The following is a 27124-nucleotide window of genomic DNA, read 5'->3' as shown; positions in this document are numbered from 1 at the left end:
AATTTTGAGAATGGACTGTTGGATTTACCCTAGTTTCCCCTTATCAGGAATCTGCTCCGCCAAGCCCCGAAATCTCCAGTGGCCATTCAGTGTGTGGAGTTGCACATGAAAATGAAACTTTGAGTTCCGCAGGGTGGATGTGTCATGTAAACCAATTTACATTTGCATTCAGATGGCAAGTCAGAGAGACTGAGATTTTCTCTTTTTTTCTTCTTTCTCCCTTCTCTCTCTCTCTCTCTCTCTTTTGTTTTCCTTTTCTTTTTCACTTTCAAAACAAGGGATTTCCAGTGAAATATTGGAGTCGATCTCTGTTCAGTTTCTTTTCTTTCATCCTTCGATTCTGGAACCAGATTTTAACTTGTCGGTCAGTGAGGTTGAGCATTCTGGACAACTGCAGTCTTTTCTCTTTGTTTATGTACACATTGAAGAAAAACTCACGTTCCAGTTCTCTTATCTGATATTTGGTATAGGGACACCTCTTTTTCCTGGATCGCTGAGGAACTGCTGAAATTCAAGAGAGAAGAAACTGATTTATGCTGCTGCTACGAACACATTCAGATAGGAAATCAGAGACTTCGACAATATCCCATTGCCCGGAAAGCAGCCCCCTAGCAGTACAGAAAATATTCCTGGGGTTTTTGCTCTCTGGCTGACTTAACAAAAAAGAGAATATTTCGCAGTTTGTTCTTAAAAGAGAGCACTTTGAGCAGTACAGAGAGATATTTAAATGGCCTGGAAATATTCCAAGTTGCTCAAACTCCTCTTTCCCCCCCCCCCCCGCCCAGACAAACGAAGACCTTACGCTCTAAAATGAAGGCAGCTCTGAGCACTACCTGTGAAATCTCCCTGTCTGCCCCCCCTCCAAATCAACAATTTAATAACAATTAATATCCTCTTCCAAGAATACCTTAAGCCCACCTAAATTGGTTTCCTATCGTAAACACGCTTTACAACGGTAAAGGAAATCTTATAGGATACATAAAATCCTTTGGATGCTTATAAAAATGCACATAAAATGCGGCTTGACAAAGTGTTGGCCTTGTACTCTTGCCCCCAATTTACTACTGATACCTACCTGAACTGTTGCTCTTCTCTGCAACAGCCTCCCCCGAAGGGGACCCGGCGCTGTTCGCTGTTGTCACTTTCTTGTCCTGGCTGGAAGGTGTTTTACTGCAAGTGCCGTGGTGGGGCTTGCCGTCGCCCTTGCCGCCGTCGCCCTCGCCCTCGCCGTCGCCCTCGGAGAGCGGCGGGTGCGGGGGGCCGGGGGCCGCCTCGTAAAACTGGTCGAAGCCTTGCGGCAGGATCCCGTTCCTGCCCACCGCGCTGTACAAGTTGGAGGCGGCCGGAGACGGTCCGTGGTGGCTGCACACGGGGTCCGTTTTGAATAACATTTCCGTCCTCCGGTTCGCAGGCTGCAGAAAGTCTCTGTGCATCACCTCTTCAGCTGAGTAGTACGGAGCATAACTGCCCCTGTACTGCCATTTGCTGCGCTCTAATCCGTATTCCCTGAATGCTACTTCGCGCACAGGTTGGACATGAGGTAAATTAGAAGAATAAGGAAAAGTCATTTGACAGGAAGACGATTGCGACAAAAAAGAGGGTTTCGTCGAGAAATCTGATGGTGAAACGTAATAAGCACACCCTGGCAGATACATATTGGATGCGCTGTGGCTGCAATCGTCAAACTCAGTCATGTCTTCCTTTTTGCGATTGCAAGCAACCAGGAGGCTTCAATGCATTGAACAAGATCCATCTATTGCACAAGAGGGTTTGGACAGGATCAACTAAGAAAAAATCCCCACCGTGTGCTGACGTGCAATTCATCTTGATTGATTCTAGTGGTAATTATGTCACGTGACGCGATGTAGAAATGTCCTTATATCTATATCAGCCCGTCGGAATGACTCCTAAGATCTCTCCAAAGAGCCCTGCCAGCACGGAGAGATGAGCAGAGCATTTGGACAAATATAGTAGGTTTTTCCCCTCGTTCTTTCTCAAGGCGACGAGATAAACATAGGTGGTGGAGCTAATCACCTGAGAATGTGCCGTCCCGCGGCTGCAAAGGCAGCGCAGAGCCCCGCAGCTCCCGCACACACGCCTAACCACCCGGCGCTCCTCCGAGCCCTCTTGCTGGCAAACCTTCCACGAGATTTAAGGAAATAGGCTCAGAAAAAAAGCATCGTTAGGAAAGGTAACCTTTGTATTGCGGGGTGTGGGCTCCAAGCCGGACAACCTCGACTCTGTAATGTGATCACTCCCTATTAGCAGGAGTGATATTTGCTGGCTGCTGCTTACACAGACGATTAGAGGGTGATAGTTCACTTAGGAAAGCCAAGTCCCATTTACATATTCTATCGTACGAGTGAATCTGCCCGCTCGGCTCCAGCAATCCACAGTTGGCATCAAAATCGGTCACGAAATTCAAAGCATGAGTCCCGATCACCTCATTTTCCCTTGCTTAAGCCTGTGCTTAAGCACTGTGCGCTTGTATAAGGGCGCCAGAGACAAACTGAAATGAGAAATATGCAAACAGAACATCTCTCAGCAGCTTTCTTTTTTTTCTAATAATAATAAAAAGGAGATATTTTCGGGCTCTCTTGGAAAGAAAAGGGCTAGGGCAGGAGAAGAAGTCCACCAGGCACGTTTTCCTTGGGAAGCAGAGCAGCAGACAAAGTGACCTCTGTTCCCGTGCCTCCAACTCCCACAAAAATGTTCACTTTCACTGGAAGGGAAAAGCAGGGTTGGGAGCAGGCGACACATACAAGACCCGCAAGCCCCACAGCTGCCCTGCCTTCGAGGGCTCATTTTGGTCAGTTTTCTTTTTCCTCCTTGAAATATTATTTTACACAGACGAGCACAAACCGAGTCACAAAGGCTGAAAAGAAAAGAGAATAAATAATACGCTCCAGCAATAGCTCTATGCTCGAGTAATTCCTCATTCCAGAAACGGTTGCCAGCTCTCTATGGGAATGCTTCCCCCCCCACCCCCAACACTGTACATACCAACCAGAGGAGCCCCGCCATATGCTGGTCTCCAAATCAACCCGAAATCTGCCTGTGCTCCCCACATCAAGCACGGCCACCCCCTGCAAGCCAGGGCGCTCCGTCCAGACATCAGGCCACAGGCGACTTGCAAAAAGGCAGCCTCCAGGTCCCCCAGCAAGCAGGGAGCCCGGCAGGTAGGGAACCGGAGCGAAAGCACCGAGGACAACTTGGGGGGAAAGACCAGGGCAAACCCGGGCTTTCTCCGGCCGGCTGTTGCCGCCGGGGGTCGGCGGCGGCCGTGGGGCTCGGCGGGGACACCCCGCTGATCACCTCGGCGCGGCGGGGCTCGGCGAGGGGGAGCTGTGCCCCGGGCTGCTCCCCGCCACCGCCACCGCCAGCGCCACCACCCCGGCCACCGCCACCGGCACCGCCACCACCTCCGCAACCGCCCCTCGAGCATCCCCGTCCCTCCAGCACCAAGGGCTGCCAAGGAGCTCCCAGAGAGGAGCCCGGCGTGCCCTTCCGAAACACCGAAAGACCAAAAACAGACAGGAAAGATTAAGCTTATTCCTTCCTTCCTTCCTTCTCTCTCTCTCTCTCTTTCTTTCTTTCCTTCTTTTTCCTTTCTTTCTTTCTTTTTCCTTTCTACAGTAAAGTATTTTTTTCCTCTGGTGTCTCGGTTGCAAATCACCACCAATGTCACAAACTGCTCCCAGCAGATAGACTTTAGCAAGGTATCACCAGAAACCAAGACATAAAATCACCATTTCCTCCCGTTATCGGCAACTTTCGAGCCCGTTCGGTTTCGCTGCAACACATGAACAACCTCCTAAAAATGATGCCTGCGCAGTTAAAATGGCTCCTGTGTCACTTACCACCCTGTGCTTGCAGCAGAACCGGGCAAGGATCCGCTTGGATTGTGCCCCCAGGTTTCTTCTCGCTAAGCTCATCAGGAGAGATAGCCCTGGGAAGCTCTGGAGCTTCATTTTCCTCACCGTCTAAGTAACTATTTACACCTTTGCCAGAATCCTTCACCTTCCTTTCGATGCAGCAAGCCCAGCATCAATTAAATTTTGGCGCAGGAGCCAACTGGTTTCAACTAATTCAAGTTCAAAGACATGGCGACGATTTGTTAATACGAAAACAGACCTTTTAGGAAACAGTCTCTTAAAAAGCAATCTAATTTGGGGAATGTGGGTCCAATATCGCCGCAGAGACCCAGCTGGAATAAGGCAGACTTGGGGTTCCTGCCTGCCAGAGCATTTTCACCCTGGGGTCGGTTCCCAGCCCAGCTCTGAGCATTACATCCCCCCCTCCTTTTTTTGCCTTAAGCAGATTAAATAACATCGAAACATAAAAGCACATCATGTACAGATTCAGGCGAATACTTTACCGTTAGACGTCTTGAAACATCTGCAATCGTTGCCTGGAAATAGCAAGTATTCTAGTCCAAGAGACATTTCCAAAAGCCCTCCGTGAAAATCAAGGCGACTTGCATAACATTCTGATTTAAAAATATACCCAATCCGGCTGGAGAAGATGCGGTATTTTTGTGCCACCCAAGATAAGACACTAACTTGACCTTAACTTTGTTATGGCGCCCCTAGTATCTGGAGAACGTGAACAGACACTGTCTGGCAGCTCTCGTAAAAACTGACTGGAGAAGAGATTCTGAGTCATTTCATTTATTGCCACTACAGTTCTGCAAGAAAGCTTTTCCTCCCTGCCAAACTTTAATTATTTATGCTCTTTTAGGAAACACAAAGGCATCCAGAGCCATTTCAAACAATCAGAGTTGCGTTTCCAGCCTTATCAAACTAGTAGGAATGGAGAGCCCCCTCAGAAGGGGTTTATCACGTTTAGACTGCAGTCGGAATGCAAAGATGTTTATGTCTGAGTAAATAAAGGAATAGATGTTCGCCTGCATGCTGTGGAGGACGGAGACATGCATGTTGCAGCTAATGGGTGCCCAGTGCACACACCCGCACACGCATGCACCCAGAGATCCAGGGGGAGGAGGGAGAGATATAGGTGAAAAGACACAAAAATAATCTATCCAAAGTGTTTAGCATCCAAAGTATACACTACTCGTGTGCATCTCCTGTGCCTATACACAGAGTGTCGCACATAGATGTGGCGAAATGCACACAAGCGTGCATGCACATGCTCCCTCGCTGGCAGAAGCGGCGTGTGCATACGCAGCCCTGTGTGCGGGCGTGCATGTGTGTTGCGTACATGTATGTGCGCTTCGCCACATGCCCACAACGACGGTCGCCGCTCACGGCTTCGATTAACAGCCAAAACCTCAACTATGTACATGCATGAAATCATGCGGCATTCCCTCGGGCACATATGTGTGTTCACGGTAAGTGACCGCAAATATCTACGTCTGCCTGTGTGCACACATGCTTGCACTGAACGGCTGCAGCTGAAACGTGTAGGTCTATGTACAGGCACATACAAAGATACGTAATGCACATATTTCTACATCATCTAGCATTTTAGATCCTATCTCTTCTGTTTTGTGACCTATTTTCGTAGGCGGTTTAGATTAGAGGCTTTACAACAAGCTATCATTGCAAATTGGATACTCCTAATAAATAATACATTGCCTTTCACATCTTTTCATCCGAGGATGCTCTTCAGATTTCACATCATATATGTAATAAAGGGAATGGTCGTACTGGGGCAGATTAGGATAGGGAAGGACGAAATAAAGGGTCCAGTTCTCATGGACTGTAGCGGGACTGAAGAGTATTCCAGAAGGGAGTAAGAAAAGGGGCTTTATTTGTTTTGTAGTTTTTTTTTTCTCCCTTTCTCCTGGCTTGCATCATTGGGGTTGCTTCTAGTTTTTTTAATTAGGGAAATGCTATTGAAGGAAGAGACTTTTATTGTCCGCAATGCGCCAGCTCTCCGTACAGGGGGTGAATGCCTCTAAGCTTTCGAAGGACTTAGAGGTGGTGCCTCTGATTTTATGTGGATAGGTGTGCATCTCGCTCATTTGGGAAGCTCTCGCGGCGCATTTCTTCACCTCCGCTTTTCCTTTGGCAGTCAGCCCGCGGTCAGCGAGGTAGGTTTTTGTCTGCATTGGGCAATGCGGCAACAATGGCCATTTTGGACGGCGAGAAATGAGCGTCCAGGTTTGGGTGGCTTTCATTCTCCCTCCCGAAACACCACCTCTGGGGCTCTCTGGAAAGCTTGCGGAAGATGGCTGCAGCTCTACTCTCCTAAAAATCCAGCATTTTCCTCCAAAATGGCCTGGGACCGCTGTGCCCTTTACAAAACAGCACTTGCAAGCGAATGGTTGGGTAGGAGCAAAGTCCAAATACGCCTGTTATAGAGTATTGCCTTCAGGAAGGCAATGATTTTGTATAGATAGGTAACTCCTTTGTGCCTTCTACAGCAGTTATTTAGCCTTATTGAATATGTCCCGGACAACCATATTTGAGTGTACTCCATACCAGGAAAACACGAGAATAACGCAGGCTCCGCCAATGTGAATTACTATTGCTGCTGGGAGAGGCAACCCAAGGTTTCACGTGTGGAAACGCCTCTTCATTAGAAACAGATTTACGTGAAAATTGCAGCCAAAATACATTGTAATCTGGACCCAAAAATCCCTGATATATTCTTTTCCCTGAAATGTCAGAACAAGGCAATGCCTAGCATTTCCCTGGCTCTGCTTCTCCAGCCAGGCTGAATGCTCCGGGGCCGGGGAAGCTGGGGGCTGCAAGCCTGTCAGCAAGATGCGGGAAAACCCATTTCTTTCTCCTTCTAAAACAGACCTGGGCAGCGCTCCCAGCCCCTCTGCTGAGGTTTAGCCCCCGAGCTTTCTAGCTGGGTAAAAAGCAACCCGAAAGCGTTCCCCCCTCCCCTCGTAAAAATCTCTGCGGCGGAGGCTGGGGGAGAGGCGCCCAGCACAGCCAGACCCGCCGGGCTCCGGGCCGGGGCTCCGCCGCGCGGTGCCGAGCCCGCTGCCCGCCGGTGCCTGCCGCGCCGCCCGCGCCCGCCGCGCTGCTCTCCGCGCCCACCTGCGCTGCTCTCCGCGCCTTTGTTGGGGCGCAGCGTGCGGGCAAGGCCAAAGTCAGCGGCGCCGGGGAGGGCAGGGCCCGACCCGGGCCCCCGACGGCTGTGCGCGGAGCGGGGCCGCCTCCCGGGACGGGGCGGGAGAGCAGGAGGGTTTGACCCTGGCCTTGCTCGCCGACATGAGCGAGACGAGGAGGGGGCGATGGGAGAGCCCCGACCGGCGGCTCCCGCAGGCGGCAACGCGCCCGCGGACGTGAGCGGGCAACCCCCTGCGGCCCGCGCCCTCGGGGGCCGCTCGGCCGCCCCGGAAGGCCCCGGGGCTCCGGCCGGCAGAGCCGTCCGTGCAGGCGGCGGCGAGTGGAGCGGCGCGGCAGGGACCGCCCGCCGCGGCCGGGGCGCCGGGCCCTTGGGTGCGTGCGGAGTCGCCGCGCAGGTTACGCGCTCCCCTTGCGGCGGCGTCACGTGCCATCTCCGCCGGGCTGCGGTCAGATCTGCAGCTCCGAGCAGAGATCTTAAAAAAAAAAAAAAAAGAGGTGGGGAGGTTATTTGTTAACCACTTTCTCCGATCTGTGCTCGAACAGGTTATTCCAAACCACAAAACAAGCAAGCGCCGCATGTTCGCGTTCAAAAGCATGGTAATACATTAATACATGAAGGGGTTAGCCAGGATTTAAATAGCTGAGATCTTTACTAGGCATTACTTCTTTATTTTTCTGCAAAATGATGTTTACATACAGTTAAAAGAAATCGATTTCGGTTTAGCACCGCTCATTCTCCAAGGAAAGAGAGAGAAACAAGCAGGAGGCATTCTATATAAGAGGAGAAAGAAAGGTAAAAAAAAAAAAAAAAAAAAAAAAAAAAAAGCTGATAATACAGGTTTCGCTGCTGGTCTGGCTTGTCATCTTCATTTTGGCTAAGACTTCAGCATGTGTCAATTTATACAGGGATCCTACACGGTTCGAGAAATTGTTTTAAACGGTTGAAAACGCACTTCCTTGATTTCAATCGCGAATACGCTCTACTCTAGGGGTGAACACTCCAGGCACAAGTTCATGCAGGAACGGGCAGACACTGCTCTAGTACATAGAAAGCGCCTGCTCACGCATTACTACTCTTTTCTTTTTCATTCGTCGGTTCTGAAACCAAATTTTAACTTGCTGATCGCTCAAATTCAGTCTGTTTGATAGTTCTTTCCTCTTCTGTCGGTTAATAAACTCATTGAGGAGAAACTCGTTTTCCAATTCAGCAATTTGTTGTTTTGTGTAAGGTTTCCGTTTCTTTCTCGATCTCCCCTGGGTAGGACACCAAGGCAAACCTACAACAAACACGTCGATAATTTAGTGGATCAGGTTTGTGTATTAAGGATAATTCGCAAAAACCCGCAAGATAAGAGGACAAAAACTAGTTCGATAAATCTGGCAAAGCACATCTGACAGCACAATTTCTATCTACCTCCGAGACGGATTAAGCGATTATCATTCTGAATGGGTAACAGAGGTATCAGAAAACAATTACAGACATCTTTTAGAAAGCAAGTATCACTAGGTCGCTTCTAACTAAAGCGAGATATTTAAGGCATACCATCCTGCACTGAAGGTCTGAGGCATGACTGGACTGCTGCAGGCTGAACTGTCAGGTTCAAGTTGACTGAATTCTTGATGTCCTCCTTTAAGCTGGAAGCACAGGAATTCACTTCAAAAAGAGTAGCCGAGCCATGCAAACTTCTCTGCAGGCTCGAGTGGTCATACTTTACGGGCTTTAAGTTGGCTGCGTGAGTAATAGTTGGGTCATTTGCGAAAGATTGCCTCTGCCTGCATCTCTCCTCTTGTTTGGAGCTCGCATCATGGGCGTAATATTTATTGTTTTCTTCCAGGCACTCTTTGTTGCTGTTGGAATTGATGTTGATTGGAACAGAGCCTGGGAGGTAAGGCTGCGAGGAACCGCTGAACGCGTGGCTCTGGGGCTGCGCGGCGCACGAACTTGAGCAAGTCCACGGGATCGAGCTTCGGGGGTAGGAAATGGTGGGCAGAGCTGCCAATTGACTGCCATTAGCCCGCAAATTGGGAAAATAAAAGGAATCTGGAGATTGCAAATTCAAGAGAGAACCAACGTAGCCAGATCTGTAGAGACTGCGATCACACATTTCCAACAAAGGACTTCAGCTGTTCTTACAGCAGTATTTAGTTACAACAGGGAATAAGCGGAAAGCCTAAAACGATTGGACGAAACTTTGCAGACAGGTTCTTCAAAGCCGGTAATTTCAGCACCGCCTCCAGCCACCGAGCCACAGAGTCCCCCCCCCTTTTTTTTCCCCTTTTTCTTTTCCCCTTTTTAAAAAGTCTTATGATAACACTTGAAATATGAAAATACCTAACGTGCAAGGGGGAGGGGAAAACATGGTCTCCACTTCTATAAAAGTGACTCGGACTGGCTGGCAAAGCCGCAACGCGAGCGGAAAGATGAGGGGAAAACAAACATTTGCGAAGTTTTAGAGGAGATATTGCAGCTTCGAGCTGCAGCCCTCCCCCCCCCCCCCACACACACACACACCGGCCCCGGCTCCAGCCCGGGCTCCGGCCCCGGCTCCGCTCCCAGCCCCGGCCCGGACCCAGCCGCGGCGGCTGCCGAGGCGAGCGGCTGGGGTCCGGGGCCGGCGGGACCCCCCTGTCCGCACCGCCCTGCGCCGGGCAGCTGCGGGCAGCAAACACACTGCCAACCATAGCGGGCTGGGAAGACCCCTTGGGTCTCTCTCTCTTGATCTGAAGGAAATATGACCGCTTAGGTCACATATATGTATTTTTACCCTGTATGGTTCAGTAAACCTTGTAGGTGTGTGCAGAGCCCCTATTTTATCAGCTTTATATACGCATTTATTTTAATTGCAATTATCATTATATGCTCGCAATTAAAATCTTAATTGTTCAGGTATTAGTGGGCATCTCCTCTGGTACAATAATCACTGGTATTTCTCTGAGATTTTCCTAGCTCTCCTTGTTTGCCTTTTTAACCTTCATCCTCATTCCAAAGCGCAGATTCCAAAACTCAGGGTTTATTTTGTCTTTTTGAAACAACAACAGCTGAGAGTTATTTTTACAGACAGCGGAGATTAAAAAAATATCTCTAGAGAAAGAGAATGCCCCGGTCTGCTCTGCAGCAGAGAGGATATGAGTGCTCTGGTGGGCAGAGGAAGGTCTGCCTCAGCTGACTGCCTCACTGCTAGCTCCTGATTTGCACAGGAGGAATTTTTGCCCTCTGAGGAAAACATTATGACTTATTTTTCTTGAGGGGGCGGGAGTGTGTGTGTTTATATATATATATATACACATATATGTGTGTGTGTGTGTGTACGTATTTGAGGAATCAGACAGGAGCCCCGGCATCTCTCCCATTTTCTTTGTAGTTCTGCTGGATGAAAGAAACCACATCTGAGAGCATCCTCAGGGATATAGCTCATGTCCTTCCCCAAACTATGTAAATCTATTTCCTTTGGGGACAAGCCTAGGCCGCAGGCACCCAAAGACACAAATACAGAAAATTATAACTATAGTTACAGGTATTAAACTGTAAAAAACATGTAATGGGCTAAGAAAAGGCTTGAACCCTCCAGGGAAAATACACAGCTAGACAACATCCAAGGTCTAAGGTGGTGGGCCCTTGCTGGGGGACACTGCACTCTGAAATTGCTCCTGGGACATTGCAGTCCCAGTCCCCACAAAAAAATTTGGAGGCCCATCCTTTACCCGACCAGGCATTTCTGGCCTTGGCCTCTTTTCCAAGAGAATCTCCCCAACCTCAGTGAGTGCAGCTCAAGCAGAGCCCAGACTTTGTTATTCTCATTGCCTGTATTAAAAACTCAAACCTGGTTAACAGGTAGGGTTAATTTTCCATGCTATTGTGCTGTCAATCATAGTTTTAATCTGGGTTTTATTTCTAAGCCAAGATCAGAGACACTAGTCCTCTTGACATTTTCCTAATGAAATTCATCTCTCTGTTTAATGGGAATTTGAGGTGAATTCTGTAATAATTTCATTGCCCTGGAAGAAATCTTTAAATGATGGCTCTCCCCTAGACCACACAGGACCACACAAGGATTGCTGGAGGATATTACTGACCACTGCCTTTAATTTTTATTGTTTGAATTATGTCCACCAATTGAATCTCCCTCTTGCTAGCTTATTTGTTTTCTGTTTTTTCCCCTCCTTTAGAGGATGGCTAATACTTTCTTTCCATAATCTCATTTTACAAAAAAGCTGACAGTGATTTTTGTTTCTCATAAGACAGAAGGAACATTCTGAGTTCAAAAAGACTATACTTTTTCCCACAGTAAACAAAAGGAATAGATGCAAGTTCCCAGTTACCAGAAAGAAAGGTGACACTTCAAACCAGCTTTTATGGGGTTAGAGAAAACAGAGCTTTCAAATAATGCTCAAATCACTTGTAATTACTAACTAATATTGCAAAAAATATGAAAACAAAATCTTGTGTAGCTGAAGAGACTCATAGCAGCAGAAAAAAAATATTTATGTTTGAATCTGTAGGGAAAAGAACCAACAGAAAGCTCTTGTTTCACAGGATATTTTCTACTGCTGCGGTGTAGATAGCCCCGAATAGCCCCGAATGGACTTTTGCTTGTTTTTCCAGCCACAGCCGGCATCTGGTTTGGAGGGCGGCGTTTTAATGCAGCGGGTGTCCCACTGTCTTTCTCTGTACAGCAAATATCACTGCTGAGGAACAGAGAGGACCAGAGCTCTGCTTTCATTTGCTCTTTTTCCAGTCCCTTTGAAAAAAAAAGAAAAAAAAAAGAAAGAAAAGAAAAGAAAAGAAGTAGGCAACCAGGTCACCCGAGACGCCAGAGCTACTGCCTACACACGCTGTGATTTTACTGGAATATTATTTCATTTTAAAAATGAAGGTCGTTCTGCGTGTAACTGGGCCGTCTTCGATTCTCACGCATCACTCGGGGCCGCGGCTCCGGGAAACCGGCGCGCCGCGGCCGCGGCCTATGCGAGGGGTTGTCCAGGAGATGGCAGGATTGCCTTAAACATGGCTCGCAGACCGCCGCGCTCGCAGCGGCTCCGGGCGGGCGAGCTGCCCGGCCTGCAGCGCACCGCGGACCCGCCGCTCCGTTTGCCGCGGTGCATGTTAATCATGTGTAATAATTCGCGCTGCATCTCAGGCGCATCATTAGGCCTCTTCGCTAACCGCGGATGGCTGGGACCAGCTGCAGTGGCAGCAGCGGCGGGAGGCAGCGCGGGCCGCGGAGCGGCAGCGCGGAGCGCGGGGCCGAGCGGCCGCAGCGCCCGCGGGCACGGCCTCCCCAGCGGGCTCCGGGCGCCCCGCTCCCGCGTCTGTGCACGGCGGGGGAGTTTAAGCAATGCTCGTAAATGCCCCTGCTCCGGCTAGAAAACAGGTTTAATCTACAAAGGCAGTAGAGGGATTTCTCTCCCCCAGCAGCAGCAGCAGCGTTTGCCTCGCCTTCTTTCTGACCGGAGCTGCCGCTTTCCTAATGCTGCTGCACGTTGTTAGAAAATTAAAAGGCGGCTCCTCTCCATATGGTACCGATTTGCCAGCCAGTTCGTGTTTCATCCTGCCCTGGGAAGGGAGTTTTGGTCATGGCAAAGCCTGAGTCTTCTGAGAGTCCGGACACCGCCAAAGCCAAAGGTTAAGCCTGGAAGGAGGAAGGGTACAAGCCGCGACGGCTCTGCGGCCGTGAAGCATAACAGCGCTGACAGTGCCAGCGCTTCATTTTTAAGGGGAAATACGCTGGGAGGAAAACATTCCCGAGTATCAGGAGGACACAACTCTGGGTGTTTCTGCCGGGGGAGGGGGTGCTAATGGAAGAAAAGAAGAATTTAAAATATTCGGCGAAAACAAGGCTAGGTCATCAGAGAGGGCTCTTCCAGGTACTTACATTTAGCTGTCTTATTTTCCCCAGATCAAACAAAAATGCCACGTGGAACAAACCCGAACCGTTCCCAGCAGGATTTTTTTAGTTGATTCTGGGAGAATAAGCGTCACCCAAGCTGTGGATATTCCAGCGGAAGAGAAAGGCGAAGGACGAGGGAGGAGGCGGCGGAAGATCGCTCACTCTCCGGCAGATCAAGCCGCTCTGCGAAGCGAGCACCGGGCCCGCTGCCGCCGCCGCCGCCGCCCGGGGCCGCAGCGGGGCGCGGAGCCGCGCCGGGGGGCATCGCTGGGCTCCAAGGGGGAGAGGAGAGCCGGACTGCCCCCACCTCCCTCCGCTGCGCCTCTTCCTAGCGAAACCTTGCCTAGCAAAGGGCCCGTGGGCTACAGCTTCTTCAATCGCATCTGCCTCTACTTTTGCAGAGAGCCGCGCCCGGAAAGCGGCCCTACACGGATCCGCGGAGCCACGAAGCGCCCTGCTGCGAAAAGAAGGCGACCCCCCCCCACACACACTTTATATAAATATATATATATATATATTTAAATATGTATATATCGAAAAGAAAACGTTTATTAAAGACGGTTCGGGAACAGTTTCGCAACATCATCAACAGCCTGGAAGTTCAGCCCGTATTTCCAACACAATGTAAAGTAAAAGCAGACTTTAAGACAAGAAAGGGAAAAGATACGGTTTATGGAAAAATAGTCTTGCTGTATGTCTTACCCACATACATTGGTAATCAAAGTGTTCAGAGCAATAGGATATTATAATAAATAATACTAGTTGGGAACACACACATTTTCATAATTAGACGAGGCACATTAACAGAGAGGATATTGCTTCTCTCTCCTAGTAGTTGATTAGCGTGTCTGATCCAGATCACCTTGTGTATATCATAACATGCGCACTAGGTTTAAAATAACAAAAATCAACAGAGTCCTAGCCTTTTCGGCCTACATAAATTACGGCAGCTTTTGAAATTCGTCATTTATTGCTTTTGTCATTAACACCCGTTTACTTTTTGTAACTTGAAAGTTAGCAGTGAACTTTATTTCTCCAACCAGAAGCTTTTTAAACGCCGTGATAAGTGGAAGGAGAAGAGCCTTGTGCTTGCTCGGACAAGCAGGCCATCGCATATCCAACATTTTGTACAACATAGGCGTTGTTTGTACCCCCGTCTTTGCAGGGAGGCTCTCCCTGGCTGCAGCCCGGCTCTGCCCCCGCCGCCGCCCGGCGCCCGGCGCCCGGCGCCGTCGGGGCCGGGGCCGCCCGGGGCGAGGGCCGGGGCCGCGCTCCTGCCTGCGCCGGGACCGCGCTGCCGCCCCGGGACAGCCCTGCCCGGGCTCCCCGAAAGGCTGCTTCCTACCACATGCTGCGCGTTTTTCGACTGGGAAATACAAAATCCTTCAGCTGAAAACGAAATCACAGCATTAAACTCAATCGAGAAATACCTGGAGTTCTGCTCGGAATATAATAATCCCTCGAAAAAAGATATTAAAAATCCAACTGCAGACATTACCCCTCCGCGCATTTCTCAATTCACTCCGGATCCCGGTGGACTCCGCGAATTTTGGAAGGAGCTAGGTGCTGCCGTGGGTCCAGAATCCGGCTTTCTCGTGCTTTCCGAATCCTATTTCTTTTTTTTTTTCAGTTGGCACGTTTTGAAGTTTACGATACCAAATCAAAACTGACACTTTTTGGCACTGGCTGTTGTTCGGAGAAAGATTTACAGAAAAAGACCCCAAAGAGTTAAGCATTTAAGAAAATTATAATTGTAACCGTTCAACATATTTAAATTCGTTTATACTGGCCTACAGTGAAAAACAGAAAATATTATTATTTTAAAAAGGAAGAAACAGAACAATAAGTCAAGGTTTGCCAGCACTCCTTTCGACTGAAAGAAAAACGCTGACTTTCACGAAAAACTGTTCACAAAATTTCGCCACCACTGGAAGGAGAAAAAAATTAAATATGTTTTCAAGTCTTTCCAAAAGCCTTTAGCTGGTAGTAAACTGAGTTTATATATCCATCACTGTCCGCAACTAATAGATCAAGATACATTGTCTTTGAGTTTCGAGACTATTTTCTTATCCTTCACCCTCCTGTTTTGAAACCAAATGGTAACTTGTCTCTCAGACAGGTTTGTGGCTGCGGATATCCTTCGCCTCTTGTCCTTGTTAATGAACTTGTTAATGGCATATTCATTCTCGAGTTCTTTAAGTTGCAGTTTTGTGTACGGCACTCGCTTCTTTCTCCCACGCCGGTAGACACACATATCTGGCTGGTTTAGTGCAACATCCCCTATTGCAAAAGACATTATGTGAAAAATTAGAATTTTATTACAGGCTTTTAAAGCTTAACTGATACTTGTTGGGCACTGGTTTTCCCGGGCAAGTAAATAATGCCAGGTTGCTTTTGCAGTTTATTATCATTTACACTGCCACATTATCTGCACGTTAGTAAAGCAGCAAAACCTTGATGGACTGTCATCGCTTCTCAGGCATGCATCTCTAGCGAGCATGCAGGACGGAGAGGGCATTGGCTTGGGGCGAGAACAGGTCGCTCCTGGCAGAGCACGCACAGAAATCTCTTTGGTGCGCCTTTCCCCGGTTTGTTTGCATGTGGTTTGTGCCAGTGTGCCCTCACTCCTCGCAGTCTCTTAAGTGCTCCGGGGCTGGGTCAGTCCCCAGCCTGAGGAGCGGAGGATCGCAAGCCTTCAAGCCATCGTCCTGCAAACTGCACGCGCGAATACAACCCGAGGCCCCGCTAAAAGCGACAGAAGAAGAAGCCCCAGAGAGCCCCCGCCGCCGGGAAGACGGGCACCCAGGGCCCTGGCAGGGCTCTGGCATCTCTCCCGCGGGGCGGAAAGCGCAAAGTGAAGTTTCCTCGGGGGGCAGCTGGGGGCAAGGAAGAAATCCGCCGCCCCCCGCTCTGCGCGGGCCTGTGCAGCGCGCCCGCCGCGGCGGGCCGCTCCTGCGTCGCGGGGGGGGGGCGGGCGGCCGAGGTGCGGGGGGGGGCCGCTCTGACCGCTCCTCTCCCTCTCGTACCTGGAAAGGACGATTTCCAGAAGTGGGAGCTCTGTGTCTGATCTTTAGCACAGTAAACCTGACTATTCCAGCCATTAGCCAGAGTCCAGGACTGATAGCCCTCCATTGATATGTATGTTTCGTGCCTCGGTTCCCCAGAGCCAAACGTAGAGACCATGTCTATGTACCCCGGCACGTGCTGGTAGGGGGTTGTGTAGCCCTGGTAAAAGGACACTTCCTTCGCCCGGGAGGAGACTTCATTGGCGGGGACACTCGTGCTGCTCAGACTGGAGACGTCCATGTACTTTTCCACGGGGAAGCCGCCAATGGAGGCGTGGGGGGGAGACTTCAGGGCGTTCTGCTGGATCCCAACCCCGTGGGACATCCTGCAGCTATAGTATCCGTTGCCAAAGTGGTACCCGTAGCCGAGCGCGGGGGCGGCCGCCGGCGCGGCGGAGCCCGGGCAGTCCTTGGCCGGGGGGTCGGGCCGCGCCGCCCCCGCGCGCTCCGCGCCGCCGCCGTAGCCAAACCCCGAGGCGGCGGCGGCGGCGGCGGCGGCGGCAGCGGCGGCGGCGGCCGCGCGGCCCGTGTGCGCCGCCCCGAAAACGGGCGAGGAGAGAAAATTGCGGCACTGCCCGGGGGCGCCGCCGCTGCCGCCGCCGCCGCTGCCGCCGCCGCTGCTGTCGCCGCGCAGTCCGTCCATCTCCCAGCTCGCTGCTTTGCTCATGGCCTTGCACATCGCGGGCGGCGGCGCGGTCCCGGGCCGGGCATGGTGCAAATTGTTATTTGCCTCCAACAGGTTGGATCCTGGCGGTACGTTTATAAAAACGAACTCCAGGTTGGGAGGGGGGACCGGGGTGGGGGCGGCCGGCTCCAGATTAGTTTGCCGCAGCCCGGGGGGCTGCTCATAGGCTGCCGTCGGAGCATGTGACCCTGCCGCCGCCCGCACTGCCCCCTACGCTCGCAGCCCCCGGCCCGCACCGACGGCCCCCCCACCAGCCACCGCCGCCGCGCCCCCGCCCCGCCGCGGCCCCGGCCCCGGCCCCGGCGCGGGGGAGGTGCGCGCAGCACGGGGCCGGGCGGCGGCGCCGGTGCCCTTCGGGCCAGCCTCGCCCCCGCCGCTCTCACCCCCACCCGCCTGCCCGCCGCTTCAAAAGCGCCGGCGGAGGGCCCCGGCGCGGCCCGGCTCGGCCGCGGTGCGCCTCTCCTCCGCGCCGCTCCGCGCTCCTATCGCGGAGATCTCCCCGCAGCCCGGAGACACTCTCCACCCTGTGCCTGGCAGCGCCCGCGGGGGGCGGATGCGCCTGGCAAAGTGCCCCCAGCCCCCGCGGAGTTCTCGGACCGTGGGAGACCCCCTGCGCCCCCCTCCATCCCCCGTCCGCTTGCCGCCAGCCGCAGGATCGCGGCGGGGCTGAGCGCTGCGCAGGATGCTAAACCTGGCACTCATTACACGCGGCTTTTCCTCCCTTGCGGTGTCAGTTCATGCCGGGGTAAGGCAGCCTGGTTAAAACGCAGCGCTGGCTTATTAGGAGGGCTGTTCTGGAGCTAAATTCCTAAACTGCGACAAATCCCCCCGTCGTCTCACTCGACTCTCCCGCTGAGCCGGGCTGGAAGCTGCAGGAGCGCAAAGAGCTTGAAATGCCGCGGGCCGCGGAGGCGAGCCGCAGCCGCGGCCCCTCGGGACCCTCGGGCCGGCTCCCCCCGCTCCGCAGTGCCGCCGCACTCGCGCCGCGAGCTCCCTCCTGGGCACCGGGGGCAGCAAGGGCCTGGGAAAGGCGGCTGCTCCCCGGGAAAGGGAAGGCGAATTCCGCCTGCTCTCGGAAAAGAAGGGAGCGTGGGCCGTGTTTACTATCCCGACGGAGAGAAGAAAGGCAGACGCTGTGGAGGGGAAATTCACTGCTGATGAGATTTCTGGTTTGGGAATGCCCTTCCCCAGGAGCGGCGGGCACCCTCCGCCCGAGGACGGCCGAGCCCTGCCCGGCCTGTTTTCTGCTGCGGGGCACTCGAAGGGGCTGAGCGAGCAAGCGAAAAGTCTTGCAGTAATCGCCAACCTCCAAGCTGTGTTTTGTAGCCAGGCTAATAATCTTTGGCAGTTTCTGGAAGCGGGGTGAGGAATGACAAACCGGTGCCAGTAATCACAGCAACAACCGGATGGCAAATACAAGTTCATGTTCATTAGCTCTAACCACTTAATTGCTATTAATCTTTAATAATCAGCTAAAAGTAGAATAAGTGAGCCAGACATGATTACGTATTTCACTGAGTTATAAGCCGAATCGGTATTTATTCTCAGGGCATAAAACCCTACATAATTAGGAATACTGTTCGTTGAGGCACAAGTTTTTCATCCTTTTATGTCTCTGCACTCAGCTTTCTAGTGAAAACACTGCTAACACCATGAAGTCCTAAGAAACGATAGGCTATTTCTCTGAACGTCTTTTCCATTTGGGTTCTCATTTCCCGTTGTGTTCCGTCTTCCAGTAAATGCGAAGAATTTTTCTATCCCGACAAAACACTAAAAAAAAAAAAAAAGAAAGAAAGAAAGAAAGAAAGAAAAGCAAAGAAAAGAAAGAAAGAAAGGAAAGGAAAGGGCCGCTGTAAGGAAAGGAAAGCTCCGGTACATCGAAGCAAGTCACGGTGCGGCGGCCCCGAGAAAACCCCAGCGCTGCTGCGACAGCTGCCCCAGTGGGAGCTGCTCGGGGTGCGATCCAGCTGCGCCCGGGCGGGTTTCAGAGCAGCCTCCAGACGTTTCGAGCACCGCCTCGCACGACGGGATGCTATGCTCGCCCCAGGGCCGCCGTCGGTCCCCGGCGCGTCCGCGCTGGCCCCGCGTGGCTGCGCTCCCGGCGGGCAGGGCCCCGCGGGTGCGGGCCGGGCGCGCTTTCCGCGCGGCCTCTCTCCTCGCATTAGCTCTCGTGGGATAGGCCCTCCGCGGGGCCGTGCGCGCCTGCTGCGCCTCCGTGGGTGGGAGATCGTCCCCTTGCCCCGGTGTGGGGACTGTGGGTGTCCCGCGCTCCGCGGAGCTGCGTTACCTTTTCCATTTACACATTGCATTGGGATCTACATAATACACGATCTAGGCAGCACCATTGCAGAAAGTTACTGTGTTCTCCACCGCCCGAATTTTTTTTTTTTTTAAATTATCTCATTTCCTCAAGTGTATTTGCTATGATCTAACCGACTTAGGTGTCTATAATTGCTATCTACCCTGTGCCTGTTCTCTCCCAGGAAAAACAAATCCCTTTTATCACCATCTTCCTTGACAGAGCTTGCCGTTGGTAGATGTATCTTTAGGAAGTTACTTCTCTTCCTCCTCTCTTGTTAATATTTACTGTAGAAAAAATTTATAGTTGTCCGAGGCCAACGGGTAGTGCAAACGACAAAGGAAAACAATTGATCAGTATTTCCCCAGATTTTTCCTCATGCTCATTATATTCTGTTGTTAAGTTTTAAATTGTGTGAGATTTTAATAGCAAAACAGAATAGGTTTCTTTTTTTTTTTCCCTTCCCCTTTAAAGTAGCCAGTTACGATAATAAAGGGTTTAACAGCAACACAGGGATGATTGTTAAAATATTTTTTTCTCCAAAAGTGTGTCATGCTTTCTTTTTATTTATTTCAGACTTTTTTAAAAAATCAAGTACGAAAAAGTTTTCTCGAAACTCCCTGTTTGGCCTCCACAAAGTGCTGACGGGCGGTGGGGCGGATGAGAGCGTTGAACTTGACTTGCGGGTCAGCGGCCGGGGCCGGCCGCGCTCTCGCCCCCGCCTCCTGCTCAGTACCGGCGCGCAGACCCCGGGGACCGCGACACGGGACGAGCTCGCCGACCTGCCGCCGCTGCGAGCTAACGTGCAGTATTAGCCCGAGCCCTTTCGGCTAGCGTTGTGTGTTAGCGCTGAAATGAAAGCCTGCTGGCTGCAAAGCCGTCAGGCAGCGCTTAGCCCTTCGCCGCGGGCGCCCGCCGGAGCTCGGCTGTGTGCGCTTTGGGAAGGGGTGTCTCCTAAAAGCCCGTGCGACTCGGGGACATGCTGCCTCGTCCCCTCCCTGCCTCTCCGCCGGGCGCGACCAGGACGATACGGATCCGACCCGGGGGCAGAGGCCCGGGCGCGGGCTCTGAATTCTCCGGCGAGGAGGGGGAGAAGAGCCGGGCCCGGGGCCGCGGCGCAGGCTACGCGCCGGGAGCGCCGGCCGATGGCTCGGGCGGCGGCAGGCGCGGAGGCGCGCGGCTCCGCGGGGGCGCAGTGCCGGCGCCGCGCCGCCAGGTGGCGCCGCCAGGCGGCGGCGCGGGCGCGGCGCGGGCGGCGGGCGCGGCGGGGCGCTGCGCCCCCGCGGAGCCGCGCCGCGGGCCCCCCCGGTCCGCGCGGCGCCTTGCGCGCGGCCGCCGGCCCCGGTGCCGCCGCCCCCTGCGCGCAGCTGGCGCGGGGCAGGCCAGAGGAAGGGCCTCGACCTGCGCGGGCCTGGCGCTGCCGGCACCTCCCGGGGCGGCAGGGCCGCGCAGGGCGCCTCCGAGCCCCTCTGGGCCGCGCTGCGCGCCCGCGGACGCCTCCGCCGTTTGCGCTCTGCCCGCGGCCATCGCCGAGGAGGAGGAAGCCCGTAGCCAGCCCGTCATTACAAGTCCGCTTCGAGGGCCAAAATCTGGCCGAGGTATTGTTTGGTTGATTTAATATCTTAATCCCAATTAATTTACGTGAAAATAAAAACCACGTTGGCCATAGGCCTCAGAGGCTAAATAAAGTTATAAGAACAACTGAGTAAACAGTGTCTAACAAAACGTCGCGCTTTATTTTGTCACTTTCTGTAACTTCCTCCCCATTTGCCCCCTACTGTCACACCAATGCCGGAGTTCTTTAAGCTGAGATACTCTTTTGGAAAACTCTGTCCAAAGTTTTTTAGGCTGAGCTGATGTTTTTGAAAAACTACAAACATGGGCGTAGTGAATGATCGCGTTTGCTGGGAACATAACTATCAGATGACTAGTTTATAAGTGGCCTGACGTTTTGGGGTGGAATGATTAACTGCATTGCATGGAATGTTTTTGTTACCTAATATCTACTTAGAGGAAGATTATTAACATCTCTTATGGCATGTAATTTCCCTTGCATATGAATGTAGCTATATTTTTAAAAAAATGTACATAAACTAAGGTATCAGTATTATTAAAAAGGTGCAAAATATAAAATAACACTAATAAAGATCACTCACAGCTGCTCTTGCGTGTAACTTCTTTTTCTCACATTGGGACTTTTCATACAGTCTGTTCATTCGCACTGAATAACATAAAAGGTGTTCCCTCCTTTTTAGTGGTGCAGTAACATTTGTGGAGGATAAAGTTATGTCGGATTTGGTTGTGTGCACACGTGAGTGCGCTGGAGATGTGGTATCTTAGCTGCGGTTTTCGAAAAAGCAGGGGGGAAGATGCTCGCCCCGTTACAGCGTTTAAGAAAACAGACGAGGGCGCCAAACGACAGCAATAAACCTGCCCGCAGACTTCCGCTCCTCCGCCCGGCCCCGCCGGCCGCGCTCGGCCGCCCGGCGCAGACGGGCGATCCCCGCCGGCCGCCCGCGCTGCCCGCCGCCCCCCGCCGCCCGCGGCTGCCGCTCCAAGGCGAGCCGGGGGCCGGCTCCAGGAAGCGCCGCCAGCCCGCCGCTGCGGCGGGGGCCGCCGCCCGGGGCCGGTGCCCGGTGCCCACCCGGGGGCGGCGGCGGAGCGGCCGCGGCCGCGGCCCCGGGGTGCGCCCCGAGGGGCCGCCGCACTCCCCGCCGCCGCAGAGCCCGCGGGCAATGAAAACTTGATATTTACTTTTGTCTGGTTTGGGGGCTGTAAAACACAGGACACCACACTGCAGTCTAAATTCACATTTCAAAGGGCTGACATAAAACGCTCATTAATGGAAGGCTGGATTTTGCAAACAACGCCTAGAATGTTTCCTAAATATTTCATGGAATGTTTAGGGAGACTTTAACACGTTATTAAAAAAAATCTGACAAGTATCCCATTTTCGAGCTATGAATCATGCGCAAGAGCCCAAGAACTTAGGAGATGTGTATGACTTTAACATTAGCAGGAACAGCTCTCCTCGCAAAAAACCAAACCCACGTTTAATCACAGGAAACGCTGGGGTGTTTCTCCGGGCGATCAAACTCAGACTCTCAGTGCCTAGAAATTAGATTATGTGGGTGAAAAATAATCACGGCGAGGATAAAGCTTGGGAAGCTACTGAAGAGTACTCCAGAGATGCTAACGACGAAGGATTTATCTTCATTTAAATGGTCGCCATCAGCATCGTTATTACTAGCAAAGTTATCACTGAAGGGAGACTTTCCGACTGTCACGTCTGCTGAGCGTGGTAGCCCGTGTCCCCCGCAGCGTGCGAGAGACGCTGCGCTCCACACCACCCGGAAAAGAGCGGAGGGATGAGCTAACTGAGCCACAGGTAACTCTGGAAATAGGGGGCTAAAGATGATATGTGTCTACTAGTTTGATGCCTGTAGGCAATAAACCCGTATCATTTTAGCATTTTAAATTTTTAAATATGTAGCATTTCTTGGCGGTGGGGAGGGGAAAAGGAAAGGGTTGGAAAGAAACCTGCCGCTAGAATGAAATGACACGACTACGGAGTGTTTTAAATCACGAAAGTATTTAATGTCCTTCGGTTATTCTCCCCCCCCCTCCCCCGCACCTATCATACCGTACAGCGCCGAGTATTGTCCCAGAGGGGAGAAAAATCACCGGCTAGCTTCCTCGATAAGCAGGGTTATAGAAAGTCTAAAGGAGATTGTATTTAAGGACGCAACAAAGAAAATATATTAGAAAACAGAGATTATGGTAAACATTTCCATTTCCAGGCAACTGCTGTATGTACACTTAAATCGGTGCGTGCCGGCAGCAGTAGTACTTGCAAAGTCTCAGTGTAAGGTTTGCTCGTGCGAGGATGTGTGTGTGGGGTGCTTGTATAATTCTTAAATAAAAGTACTAATGCAGTCAGAAACGGGAAGGGAAAAGTAAATAGATGTCAGCGGCAGGAGATTCTCTGTCCGCTGGTCTTCTTCCAGCGTGTCCTCTCGTTGTGATCTAAAATCCGCCTCCGAAATAATAATAAAGAAAAGCATTATCTAACATTTAGCATGTAGTTCTGCCCGAGGACAAATGAGAAAGAAGCTGCATCATTAGGACCTAAAAGGCAACAAAACAAAAATCAGAGCATAATGATGCACCTAAATGAAGGGGGAAATGTTGCACAGCTCATTTTATTAATCAGACTGTCAATTTCACCCCAGAGGCCAAACCCCAGAGCAATTCCAGCAGGATCTGATCACGCTAAGGACAAGCGCTTTACTCCTCACTTCTTGTCTTTCTTTCTTTCCACCTGGATATATTTGTCTGCTCAGAAGCCGCCTTCATTATCCACTGACAGGAGCTTGTATTTATTTGCTTATAAACCTGTTACAATAAATGATTATTCGAACAGCGTCATTCGTACCTTAATGACGAGCACCACTTTTTGATGAATGACATTTCGGGCTAGAAAGGATGTATGGGTCATTTTGACCAGTCATTCCCTCGCTTTGGCATCCCACAATTTTTACGCCTCCCTCAAAAAGAGATAATAATATTTAGAGACACTTGCCGGGCTGAATGTGAATTAGCCCCTGCTGCAGCTCATCATTAGTACAGGACCAGCCCTGCAACTTTGACATTTTTTATAAAGCTGAGATGATGGAAAGAATAAGAAAAGAGATGATCCTGATGGAGAGAGGGCTACACAGCCCTACAGCTGGCAAAAGGCTCTCGAATTTGTCAGACTCAGCTGGAAATGCCGTGCTGGAGGCCCTCGAAAATTCTCAACACAGTGGTCGCCTCAGCCCGAGACTAACTTCCGCCTCTCTGCATAGCGCTATAGGGGACATCTCTGCCAAAGGAAAATTTGAAATAGACACTTTATTCAATCTTCAACATCCGAGCAGTGAAAGCACCGTCTCGTCCGAAATCCCTTCGTCGGAAAGCAGGAAGAAAATTAGCCTTTATTCGGAAGTTGCTCAAGAGGCAGATATGAACAGTGATGTGGAGGTGGGCTGCTCCGCACTCCGCTCCCCAGCCAGCCTGACTTCCTCCCAGCTGAAGGAAAACAATAACAAAGGTAACTCTTCGTTTATCATCTCCATCTAAGCCCTGCACTTTGCAAATTGGATTTTAAAAAACAAAACAAACCCACCGCCACCAAAGTTGCTCGCCTCTAGAAACAGCGCTCTCTCTTCTGCAAAGACAGAGCTCGAGGCTGTAAAATATTATTGTGATTACTGCCTTATCACGACAGACGAGATACACTGCCCGGATAGCTCCTGTGCTGGTGTGTGTGTGTATGCCCAAATCCATTGGTATGTAGATGTATATATCCAGAATATATGCGGGCACAATTATCCACTCACCTATATTTAGGGAATGCTTTCTCCTTATTTTTTTTCTAGAGCTCTTAGAGCTCTCTGTATCTCTCCAGCTATTTATATGTGTATATATATGTGTGTGTGTGTAGGTTAAATAAGAGAGGGGAGAGAGAGAGAGAAGTGCGTGGAAAACGTCTGTATTTGTTCACGTTTGCCCTTCTCTGTGTGTGTGCAGCGTGCCATTGTGTGTGCATTTAGCAGTAATTGGGCATTGTTCGCTTTCCCTCTGTTTGTAACAGAGGATTTTAGACAGCCTCGGTTCGTTCCCACTTTGCAGGGAGTGTTGGTGGACGATTGTTGTTATTATTGCTGGAATTGGGGAAGAGGGAGCCAGGTGAGCAGCGGATTTCCTAGGGGCCACGGTGCATACCTTTTTCGTCAAATGTGCCAAAGAAAGGAAGGAATCCTAGACGTAACGAGCGGGGGGGAAAAATTGGCTTTATGTCTGCTCTTATTTCGTGCGTCTCAAACGAAAATAAGAAAGACTCTCGGAGGGGCAAAAACCAGCGCAGAGCCCCGAGCTCTGGGCGCCAAGCTCCGGCCCGTGCCCTTGCCCTGCTCTTCCCGGGGCTCGCCTGCTCCAGACACTGCCATGCTGTAATTACCGAAAATGCCCGATTTACTTAGAATAATGCGGTTATGAAGTGACTTAAAAAAAAACCACCCCCCAAAACAAAACCCAACTTTATTGATTCTATTAACAGCAGCAATTTGTAACACTGACAGCTAGCATTAATTATCGGCGCGCAGGACGCGGCTCCTCGCCCCGCGCGAGCCGCGCAACCGCAGCCGGTTTCAGCGCTGTGCGCTCGCCCCGCAGGCTACGCGGAGAGCAGCCCGGCGCCCAGCACCGCCGCCGCCGCCGCCGGCCCCGCCGCCGCCGGCCTGCACGGCCCCGGCGCCCTGGGCGCCTCGGGCTCGGGCGCCGACCAGGTGCGGCGGTACCGCACCGCCTTCACCCGCGAGCAGATCGCCCGCCTGGAGAAGGAGTTTTACCGCGAGAACTACGTGTCGCGGCCGCGCCGCTGCGAGCTCGCCGCCGCCCTCAACCTCCCCGAGACCACCATCAAGGTAGGCCGGCCCCCGCGCCGCTCCGCGCCCGCGCAGAGCCCCGCAGCAGCAGCGGCGCCGCCGCGAGCAGGCTGGCTAGCGAGCCCTCTCCCTCGGGTAAACAGCACGGCCCCGGCCCCCATTAGCGGTTGTTCTTCCCGCTTGTTTGCTTCTCCGCATCGAAAACTTTTTATTTGCTCTTTTATTTTCCCTGTCAATTTTTATTGCGTTAGCGCGTTTCCTAAGAGTAGAGGGGAGAGAAAATAAACACAGCTATCAGAAAGGGCAGGGGGAGGCCGAGGCGGAGGGATGGACGCGGCGGTGCCATATGGTAATAGCCCTCCGCTGCGGGGGGAGAGGGGAAGCCTCCGGGGACACCCGTGGGACTCGGGCCGCAGGGAGCCTCCGCGGGGCGGCGTTTGCCCGGCTCCCCTCGGGCCACGGGCGAGGCGGCGGTGGCCGAGCCGGGGGCCGCGGCGGGGCGCGCAGCGGCGCGGAGCGGGGCTAAGGCCGCGCTGTGCTTGTGTCCCGCGCAGGTGTGGTTCCAGAACCGGCGCATGAAGGACAAGCGGCAGCGCCTGGCCATGTCCTGGCCCCACCCGGCCGACCCCAGCTTCTACACCTACATGATGACCCACGCGGCGGCCACGGGCAGCCTGCCCTACCCCTTCCACTCCCACGTCCCGCTCCACTACTACCCGCACGTCGGGGTCACGGCCGCCGCCGCCGCCGCCGCCGCCTCGGGTGCCGCCGCCTCGCCCTTCGCCACCTCCATCCGCCCGCTGGACACCTTCCGCGCCCTCTCGCACCCCTACTCCCGCCCGGAGCTGCTCTGCAGCTTCCGCCACCCCGGCCTCTACCAGGCCCCCGCCGCCGCCGCCGGCCTCAACAGCAGCGCGGCCGCCTCGGCGGCGGCGGCGGCGGCGGCAGCGGCGGCGGCGGCGGCGGGCTCGGCGCCGGGGGGCGGCTCGGCGCCCTGCTCCTGCCTCAGCTGCCACAGCAGCCAGACGGCGGCGGCGGCGGCGGCGGCGGCCTCGGCGCTGGGCTCGCGGGGCGCCGCCGCCGCCGCCGCCGCCGACTTCCCCTGCACGGCCGCGGCGCAGCGCCCCGAGAGCGGCTTCCTGCCCTACTCGGCCGCCGTGCTGGGCAAGGCCGCCGTGGCCTCGCCCGACCAGCGGGAGGAGGCGCCGCTCACCAGATAACTGCCCCGGGCCGGCCCGGCCCGGCCCGGCCCGGCCGTCGGGGCGGCGGCAGGGCGCGGCGGCGGGTCCCCGGGCCGCCCGCGCCGAGCCCGCTTTCGGCGCTGCCCCCCGGCCCGGGCGCCCCGCGGCCGCCCCGCCGCCGCGGAGCGGGGCACGTGTGTCTGCTTTTCTGTGATTTCGGTTTGAGTTGGAAGAAATGGGAAACGTCTCGCGTATGTTATGTACGGAAAGTGGTAGCTAATGAGGCTGCTGCGGATGGGCCAGTAACGGGCAGGGAAGTGTGAGATTGACAGGATTGGGAGAGGCATTTTTTAAACTCATGCTCTCTAACCACCATATTCACGCGAATCTGGGAAATACTTGAATCTATCTAGGTGTAGGATGCTGTCCTGAAGCATTTACCTTACAGACACTTTTCTAAACTTTTTTTTTTTCTTCGTGTGTTTCTTTTCCTCGGTAAAAATGGCTCTTGGATTTATTTCTCACACAT

General features: G+C 52.9%; 4 protein-coding genes across 4 annotated transcripts; 1 reads left to right on the top strand and 3 right to left on the bottom strand.

Annotated features, from left to right (window-relative positions):
• Positions 1 to 268: 268 nt before the first annotated feature.
• HOXD11 (homeobox D11) lies at positions 269 to 1694 on the bottom strand. Its single transcript, XM_062579004.1, has 2 exons — positions 1076 to 1694; positions 269 to 504 (listed from the first exon to the last, which is right to left on the bottom strand). Exons 1-2 carry the CDS (start codon positions 1692 to 1694, stop codon positions 269 to 271), a joined length of 855 nt encoding a protein of 284 aa, XP_062434988.1.
• Positions 1695 to 8087: 6393 nt separating this feature from the next.
• Positions 8088 to 9154, bottom strand: HOXD12 (homeobox D12). Its single transcript, XM_062579178.1, has 2 exons — positions 8593 to 9154; positions 8088 to 8326 (listed from the first exon to the last, which is right to left on the bottom strand). Exons 1-2 carry the CDS (start codon positions 9152 to 9154, stop codon positions 8088 to 8090), a joined length of 801 nt encoding a protein of 266 aa, XP_062435162.1.
• Positions 9155 to 14966: 5812 nt separating this feature from the next.
• Positions 14967 to 16669, bottom strand: HOXD13 (homeobox D13). Its single transcript, XM_062579094.1, has 2 exons — positions 15964 to 16669; positions 14967 to 15217 (listed from the first exon to the last, which is right to left on the bottom strand). The coding sequence occupies exons 1-2, from the start codon at positions 16667 to 16669 to the stop codon at positions 14967 to 14969; spliced, it is 957 nt and encodes a 318-aa protein (XP_062435078.1).
• Positions 16670 to 23654: 6985 nt separating this feature from the next.
• On the top strand, positions 23655 to 26634 carry EVX2 (even-skipped homeobox 2). Its single transcript, XM_062579283.1, has 3 exons — positions 23655 to 24078; positions 25203 to 25453; positions 25969 to 26634. The coding sequence occupies exons 1-3, from the start codon at positions 23655 to 23657 to the stop codon at positions 26632 to 26634; spliced, it is 1341 nt and encodes a 446-aa protein (XP_062435267.1).
• Positions 26635 to 27124: the final 490 nt, after the last annotated feature.

Source organism: Rhea pennata, chromosome 6, assembly GCF_028389875.1.
Source record: "Rhea pennata isolate bPtePen1 chromosome 6, bPtePen1.pri, whole genome shotgun sequence".
Lineage (NCBI taxonomy): Eukaryota > Metazoa > Chordata > Aves > Rheiformes > Rheidae > Rhea > Rhea pennata.
This window is presented reverse-complemented; position numbering and strand designations above follow the sequence as displayed.

Bases quoted from the DNA above. Each gene is read 5' to 3' on its own strand.
- HOXD11 (XM_062579004.1), bottom strand. From the start codon at position 1,694: ATGACTGAGTTTGACGATTGCAGCCACAGCGCATCCAATATGTATCTG. The intron at 505-1,075 runs GTAGGTATCAGT...CTTGAATTTCAG, and splicing joins AGAGAAGAGCAACAGTTCAG to CAGTTCCTCAGCGATCCAGG.
- HOXD12 (XM_062579178.1), bottom strand. From the start codon at position 9,154: ATGTGTGATCGCAGTCTCTACAGATCTGGCTACGTTGGTTCTCTCTTG. The intron at 8,327-8,592 runs GTATGCCTTAAA...TGTTTGTTGTAG, and splicing joins CAGACCTTCAGTGCAGGATG to GTTTGCCTTGGTGTCCTACC.
- HOXD13 (XM_062579094.1), bottom strand. From the start codon at position 16,669: ATGAGCAAAGCAGCGAGCTGGGAGATGGACGGACTGCGCGGCGACAGC. The intron at 15,218-15,963 runs GTACGAGAGGGA...CTTTTGCAATAG, and splicing joins CTGGAAATCGTCCTTTCCAG to GGGATGTTGCACTAAACCAG.
- EVX2 (XM_062579283.1), top strand. From the start codon at position 23,655: ATGATGGAAAGAATAAGAAAAGAGATGATCCTGATGGAGAGAGGGCTA. The intron at 24,079-25,202 runs GTAACTCTTCGT...CTCGCCCCGCAG, and splicing joins GAAGGAAAACAATAACAAAG to GCTACGCGGAGAGCAGCCCG. The intron at 25,454-25,968 runs GTAGGCCGGCCC...TGTCCCGCGCAG, and splicing joins TCCCCGAGACCACCATCAAG to GTGTGGTTCCAGAACCGGCG.